At 36.3% G+C, this 22845-nt stretch overlaps 1 protein-coding gene across 2 annotated transcripts in view; it reads left to right on the top strand.

Moving 5' to 3' along the window:
* fam189a1 (family with sequence similarity 189 member A1) overlaps positions 1-22845 on the top strand; it is a 346103-nt gene that overhangs the window by 321239 nt on the left and 2019 nt on the right. For both annotated transcript variants that reach the window (XM_031898054.1, NM_001078904.1), the window contains 3 exon segments: positions 8621-8696; positions 9636-10217; positions 22012-22340. In XM_031898054.1, coding sequence (XP_031753914.1) covers positions 8621-8696; positions 9636-10217; positions 22012-22340 — 987 coding nt within the window.

Below are 22845 nucleotides of genomic sequence, written 5' to 3'. Positions count from 1 at the left end.
GGAATAATAAAATAGAATCTTGTACTTTTACCAACTAAGATATAATTAATGCTTATTGGATCCAAAACAATCCTATTGGGTTTATTAATGTTTTATTGATTTTTTTTTTAGTAGACTTAATTTATTGAGATCCAAATTACGGAAAGACCCCTTATCCGAAATACCCTTGGTCCCGAGCATTCTGCATAACAGATCCTATACCTGTATTCCTAGAGTCTACAGTTGATATCTACCTTCTTTACTCACTGCTTGGAGGCCTGCAAACCCCAAACCTCAGTTACTACAGCATCATCCTTCTCCCAACTTATGCGCCCAACTATTCTATGTACATACTGTATATACAAATATACATTGAGAGAGAAAGATAGAAATATTCAATTGTATTCTTTTTGTATTAATGTTTCTGTTTATAGCCTAAACCACAGGCATAGTTATGATAATAGCCAGAATCAAGGAAACTAGAGAATCCCGAATAAACCATTTCACAAATCAATTTCCTTGCAACAAATCTTCTCCCTCTGATGTGTCATATCCCAGTGTTCCAAAATATTCAATTTTCAGCTTTGTGTTCTATATAAATGGGAAGCACAATTCCTGCTTAATAGAATTTGCTCATGCATCTTAACATATCAGACATCTTATGAAGCCTCGGATTTGTACAACACATTTTTCTAAGCTAAATTTCCTATGCAGACAGGGGCTGCTGATCTCTTTGTGAAAATTGTCATTACAGGTTTTAAATGTGATGCAAAAAATTTTTTTTCTCCCTTTTGACTTTGTCAGAAGACACATATTGATGTAAAATTCCACATGAACTGCAGGCTCCTTTCCTAATAGCTTTAAAATAGCGTGTCACATTTAGTTTTATGAAAGGCCAAATTTAAATTAAGTCTTGGACACAAGTGCTGGCTGAAAAGTGATTGATGAGGTTCCGTGGGATCTGCCACCAGTTTTATGAGATGTCGGGTGCTTAAGTGTGCTCAGACTGAGCCTGGATGATGCTTTTTGCCAAACATGACATCCTCACTGTGTCCTGATGACCTTGTCACAGCACATTTTGTATGTTATTTATGGCTGCTATATATAGAGAGGAAAGAGTTCAGACCCTATAGTTTAATTTCATTACCCTGAGCATTTTAATCCCCCAGGTTTTCTGTTCAGCACATTGCTAAGTGATCATAAATGCTGAACTTACATTTTAATTAACCCTCTTAGTGCCAGTAGGAGATTATACACACTGTATTTTAAATTTGCACATAATATTACAAGGCCATAAACCACTGAGTTAGATACATATTCCACTACAAATTGAGTGGGATATTGACCGTAAAACCACTAGTATACCATTGCTCAGCTTGGTATAGAGCAAAGTAAAATGCAACTGCTATTCTTAGCAGAATTTCTGCCATTATCAAATAAAGGGCGGATTGTTCTAAAAGAATCCAATACAGTGTCCAGCACTTTAATTAACATTTAGTATAAAGATGGCAGCAGCCATTATCTAGCCCAATGAAACAACAATTACAACTTACAACATGGTTTTAGGAAGCCAGAAAATCTAAGACAAGGTCAGCAGGGTCAATGGACACATGTAACAAAAAACCATGCAGCAGCTTTTTCCGTTCAATGTCCTTCATGTGATTTCCAACTATACTATACTTTGCACCCATTAGAACTTAAGGACATGGACAAATGTTCTTAGTGGACAGGAAAACTTCATCTTTAAAAGCATATTGATGAGAAAAGTGTTCTTCTTTTGTCAGAGATCATTTTTATTGAGTTTTAGATGAATTGGTTATCAGTCATACAGTACGTGTGAGAAAGGTTATCATCTTTTGTAAGAAAATAAGGTTTTGCTGAGTCCTAAATAGAGAAAGTGGATGCTGATCATAAACACAGATGATGAGGTATCCATGGAAGAGAGTGAGGTGGTGTTGTGTGCAAACTCCGCCCGGGGTATATTGTCAAACCAATCATTTTGTAGAGTAGAAATGGCAATGCAGAAATTGCTGCAAGGATATCCAGTAATTTACCTGGATTGGGAATGAGAAGCAATTTTCCTAAAGCACTCAATCACCACCCATATGATTGTGTTTCAATTAGCTGGTCTATAATGTCCATAATGGACCCCATAAGTTGAAACATAAGGAAACATAACTTGCTGTTTAGGCACTCTCCACTTATCTTTCAGTGTAAAATTCAAATAACTACCACACTAGAGGGCTGCAAAACTAGTTGAAACAAATTATTAAATTATTTGGACCGAATGCAAATGTATATGACATACCCAAAGTTAAGGTTAAGATGAACAGAAAATAGAATAAATACATTTTATAGGAAGTGTGTAGTTAAGAATGCCAGTGAGGAGTGAGCCAGGAACTGGGAATGACAGGGCCATGACAGGGCTCGGAAGGAGGCAACTGGAAGAGGCTGTTCAGGATTATGGGTGTTGTATCTACTGGGTTGCTGTGGGAATAGGAGGAAACATGAGGGGTTAGAAGAGGAAGGAAGTGTTCTCTTTTACAGCTCCCACCCTCTCCAGAACAAGGGGGGGGGGGGGGTAGCGGTGTAGGTGGGGGAGCTGGTGATAGTGGTATCAAGTGTAGGGCATAACAGGCTATCAGATGTTACAAAAGTTAATAGTTAAATATTATATAAATGTGATTGTACATTATGTTGGTCATTATTTACATGTTTAAGAAACAAGCTGCAGCTTTTTCACCCCGTCAGATTGATGCTGCCCCTGTCAGGAGAATGAATCGCTTTGATTTGTTTTACTAGACTTATTCTGTAGACTAAACAGTCACAGGATTGAGAAGAAAAATCTTCATAGTTTCTTAAAGATGGGAAAATCTAGCTAGTCCTTGTCTAAGTCCTTGCCAGACTGTGACAATATAGCCTACAAATCCACCCTAGGTCTCTCTGGCTTAACTAAAACAACTGAAGATTACATTTTAGATCCACCAAAGAAAAAAAGGAATTACATTAAAGGGATCTCCAAAAAAATGTAATTCTGCTTGATGTTCCAATATGAATTTGTCAGAGATGAAAGTTTTGTAAAGTTTTTATTAACACCTACTTGAAAATAAGCAACATACGCTGCAGATCTGTAGAATAAATGGGTTTATACATCAAACATACAAACTGTGTACAAGTAATGACTGATACAGGAGATTACAAAGGGCCTGCTCATTAAAGCTTACAATCTAAACGGGGAAGGGGTTATGAGCCACAAGGTTATTTGTAAATGTAATTGCTACTGAAAGCTGATTCTGAAATAAACAAATACCCATTTCAATTTTTTTTAATTTGTACTGAATAAATATAGGAAAGGTGCGTAGAATTACGCACATAAATCTTCTTCTTTCTGTTACCTGTAGTATGCAGGAAATAAACTTATATAAAATGTTTATCTTCAGTTATTGTGAATAATAGACATCAGCGGATTAGTATTTTTATCTTTCCTGACCCTGTTGCTTACCCCAGCAGGAACTGAATTAGCTCTTCTGTTCTTTGAGAGCAGGTTAATTATGGGCACTTGTAAACTTCAATGGATCTCAGCGCTGCTCTTCAGTTCAAATAATAAAATAATATGCACTCATGTATGCTCAATTTGGGGCAGCAGCATCTGGACTCTGAGCTTTACAAATTATACCTATATAAGCAACATGTTTATATGTTTGCACTATGAGTTTTTGTTCTAGCTATGGTCAATCAGTATCCCAAAAGAAACAGTAAGCAGTAAGAATGAGGTTGGCAGGAGGGATTGCAGTCCTGTAGTCCAATCCATTTAAGTCCATGCCATACAAATGAGGTCATTTTTGGCATGGGCCATTTATTTGTTGCAAACTAATAACCAATTGACTTTTTATTTTTGGAGCATTTTAAAGGAACAGTAACACCAAAAAATGTGTGTATCAAAATTATTATTATACAATGTACTGTTGCCCTGCACTGGTAAACGTTGTGTGTTTGCTTCAGAAACCCTACTATAGTTTATAGAAACAAAGCTGCTGTAAAGCCATGGGGGCAGCCATTCAAATTAAAAAAGGCACAGGTTACATAGCAGATAACGGATAAGTTGCATGGATTCCCATTGTATTCTACAGAGCTTATCTGTTATCTGCTATGTAACCTGTGCCTTTTCTCCTTTTTTCCAGCTTGAATGGCTGCCCCCGTGGCTACACAGCAGCTTATTTATATTAACTATAGAAGTCTGTCTGGAGCTAACACACAACTTTTACCAATGCAGGGAAACAGTACATTATATTTGAATTACTTTAAAACATTTATATTCTTTGGTGTTACTGTTCATGTGGTTTGATCCATCTTTAGAGTAGTCCTTACACAGAAAGAGGAGGAGATAGATGTTCAGGGGCAAGCTCATAGTACAGTGATGGATAGAATGGTAGCCTCCCCCCAAAAAAAAAATTGTCAGGACTGGCAAACACACAGCATACAGAGCAGGGGAAGCCCCACCAAATACTTTGAATTGGAATGTCATATTGCTTCTACTTGTCCCTTGCCTCTCCACATGGCAATCATACATAAAAAATACCTTTATGATACAGTAGTTCCTTGTGGGTTATCTCCCAGTCCTTAGAGAAATTCACTTACAATGAGGTTGTTATTACTAGTTCATGTTTATCAATGTGATAGCTTATGTTAGGTCATTTTTCACTGGAAGGCATGTAAGGCTACTGAACATTTGGGAAAAGCAAAAGATTCAGTCAGCTCAAGATACTTATCTTCTTTTGTATGGCGAGGCAAGTAAATAGACAACTATATATGGTACAAGATTTTTGCAGCTGCAGATTATTACCCAGATGCATCTTAAGGACACTGCCTGCAGAAAGCTGTTTGAGTTGGCAGGAGTCCACTTTCTCATATTATTGACGGTGAGTATGAAGAGGCCATTTCCATAAGCAATAAATGGGCTGATTGGCTGTAATTTTGGCTTCAGAACAATTCTCAGCCTTCTTTAGTTTTTTTTTTCCTTTTTTCCTTTTTTCCTTTTACATTTTAAGTATCATGGATCCTGAGAATACAAATTCAGCATCTGCTGATTTCCTCTGATGTATTCAGCTCACTGCTTCCTCCTTGATTGAGTGCAAAGTTGCCATTTCATACATTCCGGTTCCAAATTTACAACAGAATTGCCTATCATGTTCGAAATAATCTCATACTGTACTTATGCAGCATCAGTGCCTCGCTGAAGAATTGGATGAGTTCTGCTTACTCTGAGTAAATATTGTGGGGTTTTTTTTTAAATATTATTAGCACATATTTATAAAGAGCCAACATATTCTGTGGCCTGGTACAACAGAGGGATGTAAAATTACACATATAAAATATTTTTGACACTTGAATTTTTATTTGAACAAGAGTAAAAGAAGTAAAAGGCATTTATTTCAGGGTCAAGTGTGGGCATCAGAATAATACCAATGTAACTTAGTTTATATTCAGTTATCATAAGGAACATTTATTACAAGATCTAGCATTGTCTGGCTAACACACACTTCCTCCAACATTGAGTCGGGTAGCCTGGTGTCATTGATGCTAATCTTTGTAGAGTAAAGTACCATCTACAATTCAGTTAATTGTGGGTCTCGATGTGATTCATACAGCTGGTTTCTCCTTTTGGTAGGAGTAGGGTGTCCTGCCAATGAGATGGAGATATTTGGTCATGTATGAAAGTTTTTCGGTTTCCTCTCTATGGAGATGCATTTTATGGTCTGGAAGAATGGCTTTGGCATTCCAGGCTTTGTAACAGAGATACTCCATCAGAGTTGATTTGCGAAGTGTTTTGGAATTTGGGGTGGTTGGCTGGAGAAAGTGTAGTATTTGCCAATATACGTATCTTTGTGTTCGTGGCAAGTTGTATTACTCAGTGGGATCCTTATAGCGCCTCTGGGAAGTTGCTGAATAAAGATCTCCTATGGTATTGAGACCTTTTATAGTCCATTTCTGTACTGAGATATTTGGGATGAGGAGTTTAAGTGCTATCAGCAACAATAACAGGCAATGCAACAAGCCAAGATTGTGCTTTTTTTATACAATAATTGTATATATGAAGTATTGACTGATACATGAGCTAAGGAGGGCCCTGTTTTTCTATATATTCTGTAAAAGATTTTGCTTTTGAAATAATTTATAACTAGTTTTATCTTTTAGTAACTCTTCCATATTAATTATACATATTTATGTATATTTATGTGTACACACACATTTGTATGTATATACATATTCACAGTCATATTTATTAACATACATCTATTCATATATTAATGCACACAGATATTTAATATATAACGTAATATACACAGTATAGCAGTTCTTCTCTTTCTTTACCAATAATGCAATTCAAAAATCCAGCAATGCATAAGCTGTATAACTATGTAATGATGTCAATGAAAAGAATGTGACCAAGTGAAAATGATTAATGTACATTAAAATATTACCATGTTTTATAGTTGCCTAGTGTGCAGAAATGTCTTTCTGTTTCTCTGGAGACTATCCATGCAATTTAATTTCTGCCATAGTAACAGAAGCAGCAATGACCTATGTATTTACATGCTTTTTGCAAAATATCTGAGCCCCTATATGTATGTAAGCCCAAAATGTATGCAATAAAGCACCCTCAGAAGTAAAGGTATCTATGTGTAGAACACATTTATTGTGTACCTCTATATCTGCCAGTGGCACCATTCTTGTGCAGCCTATGAAAAAGGTTTATACTACTATTAAAACAGGCAAGGGGTGATAATACAGTAACCTGTATGTAACAAAGCTAGCCATAGTATTTCACTTGGAGGAACTTTTAAATAAAGTTTGTCCCAGAAATGGCAGACGCGTTTATCCCCTGGAAGTTCAACAACATTGGTTCGGGAAATAATTCATAACACTCTGTAAATCCCAGTATATTGAAAATAACCTGAGGATCAACACCTTTCAAGAGTGTGAATTAGGTGAGCAAGGTCCCTGGAAATGTAATGCAGAGCCGCAAAAATCATTACAAATTGAAACAGGTGATGCTATGGTGTGCTTATAAACATCTTTATGTAATATACAGCATGGTGCCTTGAGGTTTTCCAAAAAATAAAACAGTGAAACATTAAATACAAACAACAAGATTGTGTTAGCATGAGAATGGGTTTATGCTAGCTTGCTTAGTACAAGGTAATGTCTTATATTATTAGAAAAATAGTCAAAACTGAAAAAAAAATATTAGGGCTACTAGAAGTAGTTCTGCAATACCCGGGGACCATGTAGCACTGGGATGCACCTAATGTTATAGAATGTTTATTGTCTAATGTGTATTTAGGACCTTAGTGGTAAACTGCATATAACAGAATTATTAGAAACTATTGTTATACAACTGTATTACAAATATGTAATGCAATACAATACTATTGTAATACTGTACTATTTTGCACCTATGGCATAGGTGCATACAAGAGTTTAGCTAAAATGTTGTGCTTTTAATTCAAGAATACCCATCAACCAGTATATTTTCAATGCTTTTTTATTTAATTGGTTCATAGATATTGATACACCTGTAGTAGTTAGCTCTGTATCTTTTAGTTAACTTTATATGATTTGGTGGCATATGGTGTATTGTTTTAGAGCAATTTGGTCAGACATTTTTACATGTTTATTATCATATTAAAATCTTATTATTCTGACTACTTATTCCATTTTTGTGTACTTAGAGACCTGGTGGGCCTGGTTGAGATTAGATAGGTTTATTCTTCTAAATGTATTTGTTATTCTGCATTTCAATCTGCTCTTTATTTCCATTCTTTGACTTTAGCTTCCTTATCATTAAAAAAAAGTAAAACTGCAAGCTGGGTCAGGAACACTTCAAAGAGTATTAAGAAAATGTACCTTGCCATTCTTCATTTGCCTTTCCCTATACATCGTTTATATACACAAATGGATATGGGGGAAGATGTCAGGTGTGCATCATGAACATGGAAGATAGGAATGGATAGAGTCTTATGCATGTGTGAAATGTCTTGAAAGATAAATAAGTGGCACACTGAGCACCACTGTCAGAAACGTACAAATGTGGAGATAGGGTGTTTGGTTCAATCCTTGCATCTGCTAGTCTTAAAAATGAAACATTTGTGTCTCAATAAAGAAGAAAGTTATATCACAGTAACAGTAAAATGCAAGAAAATATATCTACAGTGCATAAGGTACTGAAAATAAAGGCAGAATCCTGTTGAGTCCCATTAGCAGCTTGTACAGCAGCCTGCTGTGGTTGTGCTTTATTTATCTGCTTCCACATTTCTATATACATCTGTCTTTATGCCCCCCTGAGGCCCCTGCGATGGACACAGCTAATCTCGTCTAAAGCTTCTATAGCAACTAGAGAACAATTCATGCTAAAATATTCCACTTGTCAGTACTGTTTAATTCTAGGAAAACACATCTTTGTTGGCTAACAATAAATTGCTTTCAGACGTAAGTGTGGGTAAAGGGTCCCCTCTAGCAATAAATGGTTTAAATCTCTTTGTTGTTTAAATTAAAATGCAAATATGATCTCCTGAGTATCTTTCGCAGACGAATGGTGGTGTAAATTAATGTGTGCCTTGTTCCTGTTATCTTTCTACAGGGGACCAGCATAGATCAGCAGGTCACCGATTCCAGCCTAGGTGACAGGAACACAACAGCAGGCTTCAGCACCCAAGGTACTAAACTAATCATCTTCTCACTGGTAGGCTAATAAGAATTGTCATTAAAAATGGAAGCATTTTAGAACAGACAAGCAATTGGTTCAGACAATGAAGTCTGTACCATCTTCCTTGTGACAACAGAGTTTAACTCCAACTCAAGTTGAAAGTTACATAATAAAAGCAATATGCTAAAATTGTATGTATGTATGTATAACTTTATTTATAAAGCGCCACAACGGTACGCAAGTGCCATGTGGTATGAGACACAGTAGGAAGGAGGTCCCTGCCCCATAGATCTTACAATCTAAGTGAAATTAATTAAAGTAGAACAAAAGTCTAAAAATGACATACCTAGATTTTATATATAGATTTTAATTGACCAGCCCAGAGATTCAGCAGCCCTATAACAGTAATAATCCAGTTGTTCACAGTAACTTCCCATCATCCGACCGTCAGACTATCTTTGCATGCCAGAGGCATTGCACCTGCTTTGGGCTACTGTTACTGAGAGGCTAAGCTCCTAAACTCATCTTAAGGGGTGTCAATAATTACCAAAACTTACATTGTAAATGACATACCAAATTATATATACTGTGGTTGTTGAAAGTTTGTGAATACTTTAACATTTTCTATATTTTTATATAAAAAAAAAAAAGTACACGAATACAAAAGGATTGTAGAAATGCTACCTCTATTGACTTACAATAAAAATACATCGCCCTGATGAAGGGACCTTAGAGCTTCGAAAGCTTGTAATGTATTTTTATTGTTAGCCAATATAGGTATCATTTCTACAATACTTTTGTATTTGTGTATTTTATTTATTATTTTAGCGTAATGCAGACAAAACTCATTTTGTACTTGAAATTCAAATAAGTTGTGATTATCTCTCCGTTGATGGTAATGGTAATGTCTTGCCAAAATGAACTGAATTGTATTGTTTCTACTTCGCAGTGTCTGTAGATAGCACCTCACTGCTGGTGTCTGATGTGGCGGAAATCCCAGTTCGCAGTTGCTCATCAGAAGATCTTTGTTCCCTTGAAGTTCAAGGCTCACTTCGCTCTGCTGATTTTAGCCCTTATAGTGCCATCCATACAGCCGCCACTGGGAGCAGCTGCACCAGCTTGGAACACAGTTTACGTGGCGGATTTCCTCTCACTAATTCTCAGTGTTCACCTGATGATGATGGAAGTAGAACGTCCACAGACAGATCCCAGTGGCAAAACTGTGAGAATCACACACAGTCCAGGTCACTGGACACATCAACTGAGAATTTCAGCCCATTGGAAAGAGAATCTCAACTTTCAGTGAAAGAAAGAAAAGTGTCCCAGTCTCTGAAACCCATAAAAATGTGCTGTGGTGTGTTTGCTCAGCCACCTGGCCAGTGCCTGCCATCCCCCAGTGCTCTTCCTGCAAATCACCAACGTACGGGGCGGCCGGAAAAAACTATGCAGCAACATCATTCGAAGAAATATAGGATTGCCAATATAGTCCGCTCCACAAGTGACCCTGTTTCCTGTACCTCCGTTACAGAAGGTAAATCATATTATCTGAATGACACCAAGAGCCAAAATAGCAGCCTGAAACACTCACCTCATTAGATGGGGATAGTCATGTAGGAAAGCAGCAATTCTAAGAAAAAAATCACATTTAGAACAATTTTAGAGTTTTGATTAAAAAATAGGGGATTCTACACTTGGGGCAAATAATTTGAGAACTTTAGTCTTTTGAAAATTTGATTGTGGTTGTTTTTGTGGAACGCTAGCATACAGTATGTATGGAAGAAAATGAGTCAGAAAACTCAATCAGGTACATTCACTGAAAAAATTGGCTGCAACAAAAATCAAACTTTTCATTCATTTAATGTTTCATTCATTTGATGTATAAGAAAACAGCGTAAAACTGCTGAAAACTTCACAAATGGTGAAAAATTCACGTGACTACTGTGCAGCTTTTTTTTTTTTTTACAAGCATTACTTTTTTTTCTCACTCAAATGTCTTATCAAGTCAATAGCCATTTTCCTCATTTCAAATGCATTAAGGCTTTGTTTATTTTTTTTTTTTGCAGTGTTGTTCTTGCATTTTTTTTCCAGCTAATTTCTTTGCACATTTTTTTGCTGCAGTTTAGCAGAAACATTTGCCAATGGCAAAAGGCGGAATTTCACTGTGAAACCCCTGTGCCTGGTGGAAAAATTCATTCATCACTAGTTATAGTTAACAATCTAATTTTTAAGAAGTACTTTGCAGAATCTTGTTGCTTCCAGTATAATTTACCATTATGCCTGTACTAATATTGTGTTTTATCTTTTTTTTTTACATACCAATATCATGTCATTCACATATATTTTACAATTAATTTATCACCATTTTTATCCCACTAACAGTACCATAATTGAATTTATGATTTTATAATGAACAATGACAATATCGTTTCATGTGATATGGTATCAGAATGGGAATTGTCATATTACTTTTACACATTAATAGTGTGGAACAGTTTCCTGTAGCATACTGTAATTGTGCTGAATTGTTCAGTTATTGTTCAGCTTATATTGCATTCTTGTTTCTTAACCTACTGTCTATGGTGCTTAGTTAAGGGACCCGATCATCAAAATTAAACTTGATTGATACAGACATTTCTTACATATTGTAAGGTGTAGTGCTGTAAAAAGCAGTTATGTTAGAACTTTTGTTATATACAAACTAAACCTCTCTCTCTCTCTCTCTCTCTCTCACTCTCATCTATCTATCTATCTATCTATCTATCTATCTATATATATTGTATATATATATCCAAAAGTCTATGAGCTCTATATGGCCATGACATTTGTATGGCACCCAATCATCATAAGAACTCCATATAGCTGGCTGTGTAGAAAATATTGAGTGTTATTAGCTTATTGTCCCACATTGTTAAAAATATTGTAAGCCACTGGTCAATAGTGATGAGCGAATCTGGCCTATTTCATTTCACCGAAAAATTTGTAAAATTCCTGAAAAAATAGTGAAACAGCGGAAAATTCGTGAACCGTGGCAAATGCATGATTTTTTTTTTTACATGTACGCCTTTTTGTTGACATGACCACAACATATTTTATGTGGCCGCGGCTTTTCTGACGTGACTGTGACTTTTTTAATGCAACCACAAATTTTTACTCATTCGCTAAATTTTTCCTTGGTGATATTCACGAAAAAAATTCACTGGAATTTAGCTGTGAATCCATGCCTGGCGAAAAAAATCACTCATCACTGCTGATCAAGCCTACAGAATATCCATGCTAATCTGCTTGTTAGCGTACAACTGTAAACAGCTAAATTAATATTACCCGAGGTTATTATACCAGTTTTGTAATAGCTGACTTCGTAAAAAATTTATATATTTGCAGAGACATTAAACGGTCATCATTTTAATGCAAACAGCTACAGGCATTCAACCTAGTGTTACCTCTCACCTAGTACCTTCTGTGTCTGCATATATAAAAGGCAATAATACATTATGGGGCATGCTGTTAGAAAAAAAAAAACAATAAGACTCTTAGTCATGTGTAATAATACAGTTTACAATGGAGGACTTTTTTCAGGCTTAGCAGATTCACAAGATTTTTTTCAAGCTCATTTTTTTCCCAGTGCTTATTTGACATGTTTAATTCCTTTCTTATATCATTCTTATAGGCTAGGTTATTTTCCATCAGGAACGGAGCATTAGGAGTTCCTTCGTACAACTCTGCAGTTTTAGATACAATACAAGTCTAGCTCTAGCATTTTGTTGCCCTCTACTGGTCAATGCACAGTTCAAAGCCACTTTAGCTGTTCTTTCTTTATACTGTAAACATGAAAGAATGTAGTTATATGATAAAAAGGTTTATATTATGCCATATCTGTACTTGCAAGAGGTACCATACTCGGTATATTTATATCCCCTTTCTTTGTGCACCACTGTGGATACATACATACCAGTACAATACTGTTATACTGAACAAGGTATTCTGGGGACAGCTATACACCCTTGTATGTTATTCAGTGTTTACCCTGGCATTGAGTCAGTGGCCAAGTGATATACAAGCTTCTAAAACAACAAGATAATTTGACAATTAACCAATTAACCACTTATCCCAGCCGTCAGTCCCACTAGGTTACTGGTACTATCTATCTAAAATGTGTATCACAGGCATGAGGCTGGACATAGATAAAAAGAAAATAACTACTTATATACAGACACATGTGACATCATTATTCAAAGGGTCATTTATTTTGTAATATTTTCCCTATTCTTAAAACTATATACTGTATACATATTGGGTTTTGGGTGTCTGATAACGCTGGCACATGGCTACTGATAAGTAATATCATGTTTGTGGGCATATGGTGGTGTTATGGTGGTGTTATGACAAGCAAGTACAGGTGTATTAAATGCCAAAGTACTTGTAGAATACAAAATTAAAAATATGGGGTTTAAATTATAGGGGTAGCAGTGCCTCAACAAAAAATTACTTACATTTTTTTTCTCACAATGTATCAATTGTAGAGCTCTTTAAGCTAATAATTAAAATATTGCCTTGAATTTCAATGTTATTCCTGTTAAAGAACATAGGTTGTAGTTCCATATTTTCTCTAGATCTGGAAACAGATCAGTTTGTTCCATGGGGGCTGCAATAAAACAGCACCAAAGATCGATTTGTGTTGTACTTTACCTGTGACTCTGAGGTCTGAAATGGAATAGTTTCCCATGAAAGCAATGAATGATGAGCTTGCAGAAATGACTGACCCCTCAATTTGAATGGTAAGAAGAGCCCTAGATCATTTTAATGAGCAAACTCAGGAGGTGATGTCTTTAATGCCATTTAAATCTCCTGAATACACAGTTTTGTCAGTTGTGAATCATTTTGTAAGATCAATGGAATATCACATGGAGTCATATTTGGGGTCAGCTGGTGCATAGGAGAATTCAACCTTCTGTTTTTATAGATTTACAAATTTTATGGACTTATAAGTTGCCCTGTACAAAAGGAGGACGCAAAGAAATACTGGTGCAAATGACAGACAGGGCCATGCACTCATAGTGCTTTTACAAATATATAAAAATATGTTATAAACTAAGCTATTTTTGCTCAAAGCACATTCTGCATGTTATTCTCCAATTTCTTTAATCACGTTTGATTTGATATGGCATTTAGCTTTCGGCAAGGCTAGCCTCACTTGTACATAGCAAGCTGCAAGGATGTGAAACTAACTTCCAAAGACTGAAAGATTAATGTAACTACTAGTAATCTGTTCTGTACCTCCAGCTGGGAGAATTAGAGTGAACTTTAGTATTCTTGCAGAAGAATCTGCCTAGTTTAATAGTCTTTGTCCCCAACTGTGATTTCACAGTAGGGGGTTCCATGACTTTTCAAAAAGCCTTGTGTACAAATAGGTTTTTTCTCTTGTTGTTGACTGGTGTTTAGTAAATTGCTTTCAGTAAAACTGTGATGATCCAGCCAGCTGGAGTAACTAAAGCTTTAAGAAATAGTTGTTTTAGTAAATGCATTACTTTCTTGCAGTAATAAGACATAATCTTTATAAATATATGATTCCTTGTATTATTATTATATTGCAAACTGTGCTACTTCTTATGGTGGAGTCTGCAAAATAATGAACCCCGCAGGATGCCGTCCAACACTTTCCTGCAGTCTGCTGCCTGCAAAACTAACAGAAATTGTTAACAAAGTGAATCATTTATACAGCGCTTTTACAGCAAGCAAGGCAGCCATTATAGGCGCACTAAGGGGCACATTTACAAAGGCACGAACGCTCGAGCGTTCATGCGAACGCTCCGAGCGTATTTTTGCCGATTTTTTCGGGCGTCCGCACGACTTTTTCGTACGGCGCACGACTTTTTCGGATGTTTGCACGAAAAAATCGGAAAGGTTTTACCGCTGTTTACAATTGTTCGGTACGAAAATTTCGTGACTTTCGGATCGCCAATACGATATTATCGTGACTAATACGATTTTTTCGTAAGCATTTTCGTGATATTTGTGATCTTCCAAAATTTTTGTTTCCAATACGATTTTTTCCCATTCGTGATTCGGATTCGTGGATTAGTAAATGTGCCCCTAAGTAAGCTGGGACACCAGGGGATTCAGTGATTTGTCCAGGGTTGTAGCAGTTACCTTGCTGATATGCATGATGATTGTTATAGCTCTTTCTACCATCATCTGTAATGTGTAGCATGACGGAACCAGGTTTAGTCAGTAAATGAAACATTCACTTAACCTAGTTCAGACTCTTGTCTGCCTTGAATGTTTTCTGACAAATCCCATGATACCTAAGGATTCCTGCCCCTAGTGCATGTTCTTGACATAAATGTCAGTCACACACTGGGGCTCATTTATAAACACTGGGCAAATCTGCAACTGGGCAGTAACCCATGGCAGCCAATCAAACATTTGCTTTCATTGTTCAACCTGCAGCTGATTCAAAAAACCCAATCACTGTTTGGTTGCTATGGGTTACTACCTATGTGCACATTGGCCCACAGTTTATAACTTAGTTTATGTTTTGAATCATTAAACAATGCCTTTTTGATAGCAATATTAACAGAATTTTAAGGAAGCAAAAGGCATTATAGTTCCTGACTTTATTTACTGAAATTAGAACTTTTATTTCTAAAATAAAAGACTTAAGATTGCATTGGCGTTTCCACTTTAAAGTTGACCTGTCACCCAGACATAAAAAGCTGTATAATAAAAGCCCATTTCAAATTAAACAAGAAACCCAAATTCATTCAGCTGTCAATCATATATTGCCTGCCCCGTGTCTATGCCTTAGGCATAGAGGTGGGGCAGAGAGTTACTTTCACTTTCAATTCAGAACTTCTTAGATGTTGCTGCTCTCCTCACATTCCCCCTCTCTCTGCACCATGTAATTGTGTAACCAGTGCATAGACAAGGGTATCAGGTCCCCCCATACTGGCACAGAAACAAGATTTTGGCAGGATGCAATGCCTGCTTTGATAACAGTGCCACAAAATGGCCCCTGCCTGCTTACTGCAACTGTGAATTCCAAGGCTGAAGAAAATAAGATAAAAATAATTTATATGGTGTAAGTAAAATTTATTTTGCTTGACAAACACAATAGAAAACAATTTAGAATTCTTTTTTAAGGTGAGAGGTCCCCTTTAAGCATGCAATACAGGTATGGGACCTGTTGGAATGCTCAGGACCTGGGGTTTTTGCGGACAAGAGATCTTTCTGTAATTTGGATCACCATACTACTACTACATAATACTATACTACTAAAAAATTATTTAAATATTAAATAAACCCAATAGGATTGTTTTGCCACCAATAAGGATTAATTAAATCCCATCAAGTACAATGTACTGTTTTACAGAGTAAAAGAAAGTCCTTTTAAAATTTTAGAATTATTTGCTTGTAATGGAATTTATGGGAGATAGCCTTCCTGTAATTCAAAATTTTCTAGATGAAGGGTTTCTGGATAATGGATCCCATACCTGTATATTAAGCATGACGGACACAGATTTCTAGAATTTGTTTTTTATTGTTGATTCAGGGCGGACCTTTGTTTTCTCTTATATTACTTAATGTTGTATAAAAGCAAACTATGCATGCTTACAGCATTATTTTACCTATTCATATCTTCCCAGAAAAGCAGTAGATCGGTTGTCCTTATGCAAATGAAGTTTTTGATACTTGGAAATATTTCCAATATGTGATAAACATAACTATTGGCACAATATATAATTTGTCATAAGATACAAAACTGCATTTATGTGTTAATGTATAGGGATAACGTCAGATAATCTTTGCATTCCGGTGTAACAATATGGCTATTCACATTACACAGTATCTAAGACAAAGAACAGTGACACGCTTTTTCTTACAGTTCTACGAGTATTTATTGTATAGTATTTAATGCATTAGTTGTTCTTCAAGTGTCTATGTAATAATTGGATTATGGCACTTGTGGATATACATGTACTTATGGGTGCTTTTATTGGGAAGGACATGAATTCCCTGTTGCAAAGGAGATCCCTTTGTTCCTTGTCTTTTGCTACAATCAGTCACGCTAAAAGCTTGACAGATCACCAGATTGGATTTTCAGAGCTTTAAAATAGAGTCTCAGGAATGGAGTAGGACAGCAGCATTCATCATCTCAGGGTGTCACATGATGTGTATCCTTAAAAGGCCTGCATAGTCATTAACTCTCTCAGAGCAGATATATATGTTTGATATATGCAAGTGCAATTGTGTTGTAACTCAACTTTTTCACCTGACAAACTGTCTAGCTATCATTTTGTGTAAATGCATTGCCATACTGGGGCAGTTTGGCCACCAATATTTAAAACAAATCTACAGTGCCCAATACATCAGCAAAAAATTGTCTAGTTTCTTATTAAAAGAAGTATTGGAAGCAAAATATAGTTTTAGATTGGAAATATGGACAGTTCCATGGCCAAGTATTCATGGATCATGTATATCTGAACACATAAGTTACCCCTTTTCCTGTAGAATTGAATATTGTGTGCCTATTAATATTAAGGAAAAATGATATCTGTATATGTATCTGTATATGCATAACTACCCATAGCAAGAGAAAAAAATTGACAGTACATTATTTTATATCCATAAAGAGGCCTTTTTAGAATATACAGTGCTGTAGACATACAGGCATAAATGTGATTGCATACATGTAGCCATATTGGCATACTACATACATGTTTTTCCCATGTATACAAATAGAGAAAAACAATTGTGCACATTCCAACACATACTATCAGCAGATGGACACGTGCCTATATAAATATATATGCTTCCAGCTATCCACTGTCCCTAATGTCATCATGAAATGGCGGGGGAACTGGGAATTGAAGGCAAGATCTGGAAGAGCAGAAAACTTTCAGAGATAACTGCTCATATGCTGGCCAGAAAGCCAAAGGCAAACCACTGTATGACTGCAAAGGACCTGCAGGAAAGTTTGGCTGGCAGAGGAGAGGTGTTGCACTGATACACGGTGCAGTGTTGCTTGCACAAACATCATCTGCATGGAAGAGTCTCCAGTCACCCCATCAGAAATGTCTAAGTCTGAGATATGCGAGACAACAATTAGACCAAGCCAGAAGCCATAAAATAGCAGCAGAGTCCAGATGCCAATGGGAAACAGTCGGCCAAGAAGCTGAAAAGGGGGTGGCTTCTACATTAAGACAATGATGATAACTGGACCTCAAAAGCCACATTAGCTCCTTCAAGAAAAGCAAGCTGAGGGTTGTGGAATGACTCCCACAGTCCCCGGGCCAAGAAAATTTAGGAATTAGAAGTTATCTGTAAAAATCCTACAGCAAGAACTGAAAGACTCTCAAAAGCAATGATCTGTGCCAAAGGGATGTTACTAAAGACCGACTTATGAAGGTGTCCAAACATTTGCACATGCCACAATTACTATTTCTTTTGTTTGTGAAATAAAAATGTAACTGTGGATTAATAACTGTGCATCAACATTTGCAAATAGGTTGTTTTAACACACTGATTCCTGCAGTGGCTGTTTCTTACTTTTTACTTACAAAATTAGCTAAACATTAAATTTGGCCAGGGGTGCCCACACTTTTGCTTCCAATAGTATTTACCAAAACTAAGCCCAAGCAACTATCAGTAGCAAACAATTACCTACCTATGAATTCAAAATATTCAAATTGTTGTCTGTTCTTTTTTTTCAACTGTCTGATTCATGTGATGACTTAGGGGCAGATTTATTAAAGTAGTTAGTACTTGTTAGTACTCTCGACAGTCTATTCATTCCTATGGGAATTTTAGATCATATTTATCAATGGGTGAAAGTTAGAACTCATCCTTTAATAATTACACTTATGAAAATTCCATAGGAATTAATAGAACATGGGTGAGTTTTTATGTACTAAGTTCTAAACTTACATTTTGATAAATCTGCCCCTTAGTGTTACCTTCTTGTAGCCCTAAGTAAGTAACATGCTCTTTTGGCATTTCATTGTAAATGTAAGTTCTGACAGGAGCAGTCACTCTTCCTGTATATTTGTTTAGTCTAGTCGATATAATTAGCTATAGAAGAATAAAGATAATAACCCACCATTGAATCTAACTGCTAATAGAAATGCTGCGTTACTTGTTTGTTTTATAAATACATTATCCTAGGATAATGCAGGGCAGTGTTTATTATCACTGGGAGGCCAGCCAAAGATTGTTAAACGCTTATATAATGACAATTTGTTACCATACATTGAGCAGTATAGCAGCACTTAATAGTTTATGGTCACCATCATAAATATTTGGCATACAGATAAAATGTTAGGTGAGAGAAAACTTCCGCACCCAGTGGAAATAAGAAAGAAATGATTACACTTCATTGTATTGTATTCATCTGGGAGCTTTGAATACAACAGAAAAGTAAAGATATATGTTCCCATTTATAATATTACCATAGCTACGGAAAATGAGTCAAATCATTACTTGCTACAAGGTGATATTTATAGGCTGTGTACATTCCGTCTACTATCTACCCAACTGTGATACAGAGCCGAGACTATCTCAGACAATCTGTTAAAGTACAATCTATTGGCTCTGTTCCATTTGTGAGTGTTCCTAGACTGAAGAATATAATTGTGGCAGGTTTTTAGGAATTAAATTCGTTAGGACTCTGCCATATATCCTTTTGGAGATAGGAAGAGTGTCGATACTTTGGGAAGATTTGCTAGTACATCGGGCCATAAATTTCCTTGCCTGCCTTTGTTTGTGTTAGAATGCAGCCGTATCTCAAAGATGATTTAAGGTCTGCGATGGCTGCGCAGCCATAAAGGATGAGTGTGTAGCAAATGGAATACATATATCAGTTCAATAGCTTTGCATGGCCTGAACCAGATTGCATGAGCCAGAAAAATATTAGCAATCCCTCCCCCTTCCTTAAAGAAAGAGCTTCCCTCAATCAATAGCTATTACATTAATTATAGCAGAGGGAATTAATTATGCACTTGCAAAAGCAAATGGCGTTATTAACTATAATAAAAGACAAGTGCCTATGTAACATTGTACAACTGGTAACACAAAGGACATTGTGCTTGATTAAGAAACAAATAATAGCAATAATAATTGTAACTAGGAGAGGGGGGTTGATGTTCTAAGTAAATGTATATGTATTGTTAGTGGCATACAATAAGTTAAACATAACATAAAAACATTACTTTAGCAACTCAGGAGGTATTATGTCAGCTACCTGTTTCACAGAGGGTATAAAGGATCAAATAAACAAAATATGTGCTACAAATTTTACCTACCTTTTAAACTGTGGGATTGCCCCAAATGTTATAAACTATGAAGGGAGAATGTTTTTTTCCTTGTCATTTAGTGGTACAGAAGTTACACATAGCATAGTATGTACTCTGGCCGTTCAAAGAATACAGCCTCTTTTAAAAAAAAAATGCGCCTCATGTAAGATCCTGTAAACCAGGGGTCCCCAACCGCCGGGCCGTGGACTGCTTGGCACTGGGCCGCCGCCATTCCCCCAAAGCACAATGCGTCGTACACAGAGAGGCGAAAATGCAACGTGCATCACATTTAAAGACGCGTACGAACAGACCGTACACAAGAATGCGCGAACAAACATGTCGCGCATAAATGCGCAAATAAACGTAAGACCGCACACTGTAAACCCCCCCGTGGAAAATTTTTCCTGTAAACATTTACAAAAATGTGCTAATATTTGCTATTCAGCCCATTATTCTCTCATTTGTTGAGACTTTTAAAAGGAATACATTTTATATACATCTGGCAGATACAGATATTTTAAGCAGTTAGGGTAAAAACAAAAAAATCACATATATTAGGGCAAGATTGAAACCAGCTACATTATCCATAATGCTTTGGCTTAGTAGAAAAAATAAGGTGGGCAATAGTGATTTTTTTGGCAGGCATGGATTCTCAGCGAATTCCCGCATTGCGTCATTAGCGAATTGTTTTGCGAAACTTCTGTGAAAATTCGCAGCAAAAAAATCTGATACGGGTCAAAAACAAATTGCGGATGCATCAAATTGGGCGCAGTCACGTCAAAAATGGACGCTGGTGCGCCAAATTAGGCGTGGTCACTTCAAATTGGACATTCACGTCAAAAAATGGGCATGATGGTCGCATCAAAAATAAGACGCGGGAGACTAAAAAAAAAAAATCGGGCAAAAAATGCGTTTTGCTGATTTTTCACCGTTTTGCAAATTTTCTTGTGGTTTCATGAATTTTATGGTAAAGCGAAGACAGATTCGCACATTACTAGTGGGAAATATTGGTTCCTAGAGTAAATTTCTAAAAAAAAAAAATGTAAAAATCACTTGCGCGTTACATTTACACGCGGTATGGGGAGGATGCTGGGTGGGGGTCCCTGCAAGAGGGGGGGGTTAGGGGACACAGCCGGTGGGGGCCCCTGGGGTGGGAGCCCTAGTGGGCCCTGCACCCCGCAGTCCGACCCTGAATATAGGCCATACGGTGGCTTCTTCATCCCACTTTCCCTTTAACACTTTTTAAAAGAAACATAAACAGAGGGTGTATAATATAATAAGTACATTTAAATTCCCTTAGTGTGAAAAAGGGAGGAATGTTGTAGAGTGGATTCACTGATTATTTAATCTTGAATCAAAGGAGTGAAAAAAATGTGCAATGGACTTCATGTTCCACCAGTCTCCTGAGCTTTAAGCCAGGAAGGTAATTATAAGGGGAATGTATTACAAATACAGTATGAATAGTGCTTCTTTCATGCACAAATGGAGTATTCCTCAGCACTCCCAGCACCCAGAGACACAGAGAAAATGAAGAATTTGCTGACAGTTGTGCAGGCAATTTGCCACGTGCACAGGCTAAAACCTTATTTTTTCATAATATCCCAGAATACTGCAAAGATGTACCAACACAATAATGATTTTGAGGGTTAATGAATGCCATCTCCACTCTGTGCTAATTACCTTCATTATTTGTTACGGAATGGAATGGAATGTACTGTAGCTATTTAGTAAGAGAGCAGGAATATTCTAGTATCTGAAAGAAATTATGTTCTGTATGGTTCATATTACTTGTCTAATTCTCTCTTACTAATTCTCTTACACGCATGAGTTTAACCAAAATGTGCTTTAAAGATGTGAGCAGAAAAGGAGTGAACTGCTAAGCAGTCATGGGGGAAAATTAAACCTACTAATTGTTTGTGCTTCGCATTTGGAAGCATGATTTCCCCTTTAATCTAGACAGAAAATTAAGTCATTATGGCAATTTTTTTCTCATTCTCTCCTATTTTTAACTCTCCTGTTTTTCCCCTTTTGTTTCAGCATCATATTCATACCCACGGACAATTGCCTCTGCCTGCCAGGAAACTGGAAACCACTTATTATCTACAGGCAGACACAAAGAAGCACGGAAAAGTAACCATCGCATAAAGCCAAAGGCAATTAAGAACATCTCTAAAGAACGGCCCAATTCTTTAGTTGACCTGAAGACTTACAAGGACACAAAAATTTTAGTGGCCAAGTTTTTGGAACATTCAAATTGCCATCTCTCTCCAGAAGTGCGACATGTAGTTAATAGTATAAAATCTGTCATAAAGTCAGATGAACGGCACATGGAAGAGGCAATCTTCAGCGCCAACATTATAGACCAGGTAATAAAATAGTGTTTTGTGTTTAGAGAGGACTTTCCAGTTAGATAATGGATTCATTTAGAAGCAATGGTCCAAGTAAGAGTTTTGTTAATAAACACAGTGAATTACATTCAAGTAGCTAGAAAAAAAAAAATATCTATACATATATATATATATATATTTTTTTATATATATATATATATATATTTTTTTTTTTATATATATATATATTTTTTTATATATATATATATATATTTTTATATATATATATATATATATATATATATACAGGTATAGGATCCCTTATCCGGAAACCCATTATCCAGAAAGCTCCGAATTACGGAAAGCCTGTCTCCCATAGACTCCATTATAATCAAATAATTCAGAATTTTAAAACTAATTTCCTTTTTCTCTGTAGTAATAAACCAGTATCTTGTAACTGATCCCAACTAAGATATAAATAATCCTTATTGGATGCAAAACAATCCTATTGGGTTTAATTAATGGTTTATTGATTTTTTGGTAG

The sequence above is a fragment of the Xenopus tropicalis genome, chromosome 3 (genome assembly GCF_000004195.4).
Source record: "Xenopus tropicalis strain Nigerian chromosome 3, UCB_Xtro_10.0, whole genome shotgun sequence".
Lineage (NCBI taxonomy): Eukaryota > Metazoa > Chordata > Amphibia > Anura > Pipidae > Xenopus > Xenopus tropicalis.
The sequence above is the reverse complement of the archived record's forward strand: the minus strand, read 5'-3'. Positions and strand labels throughout refer to the sequence as shown.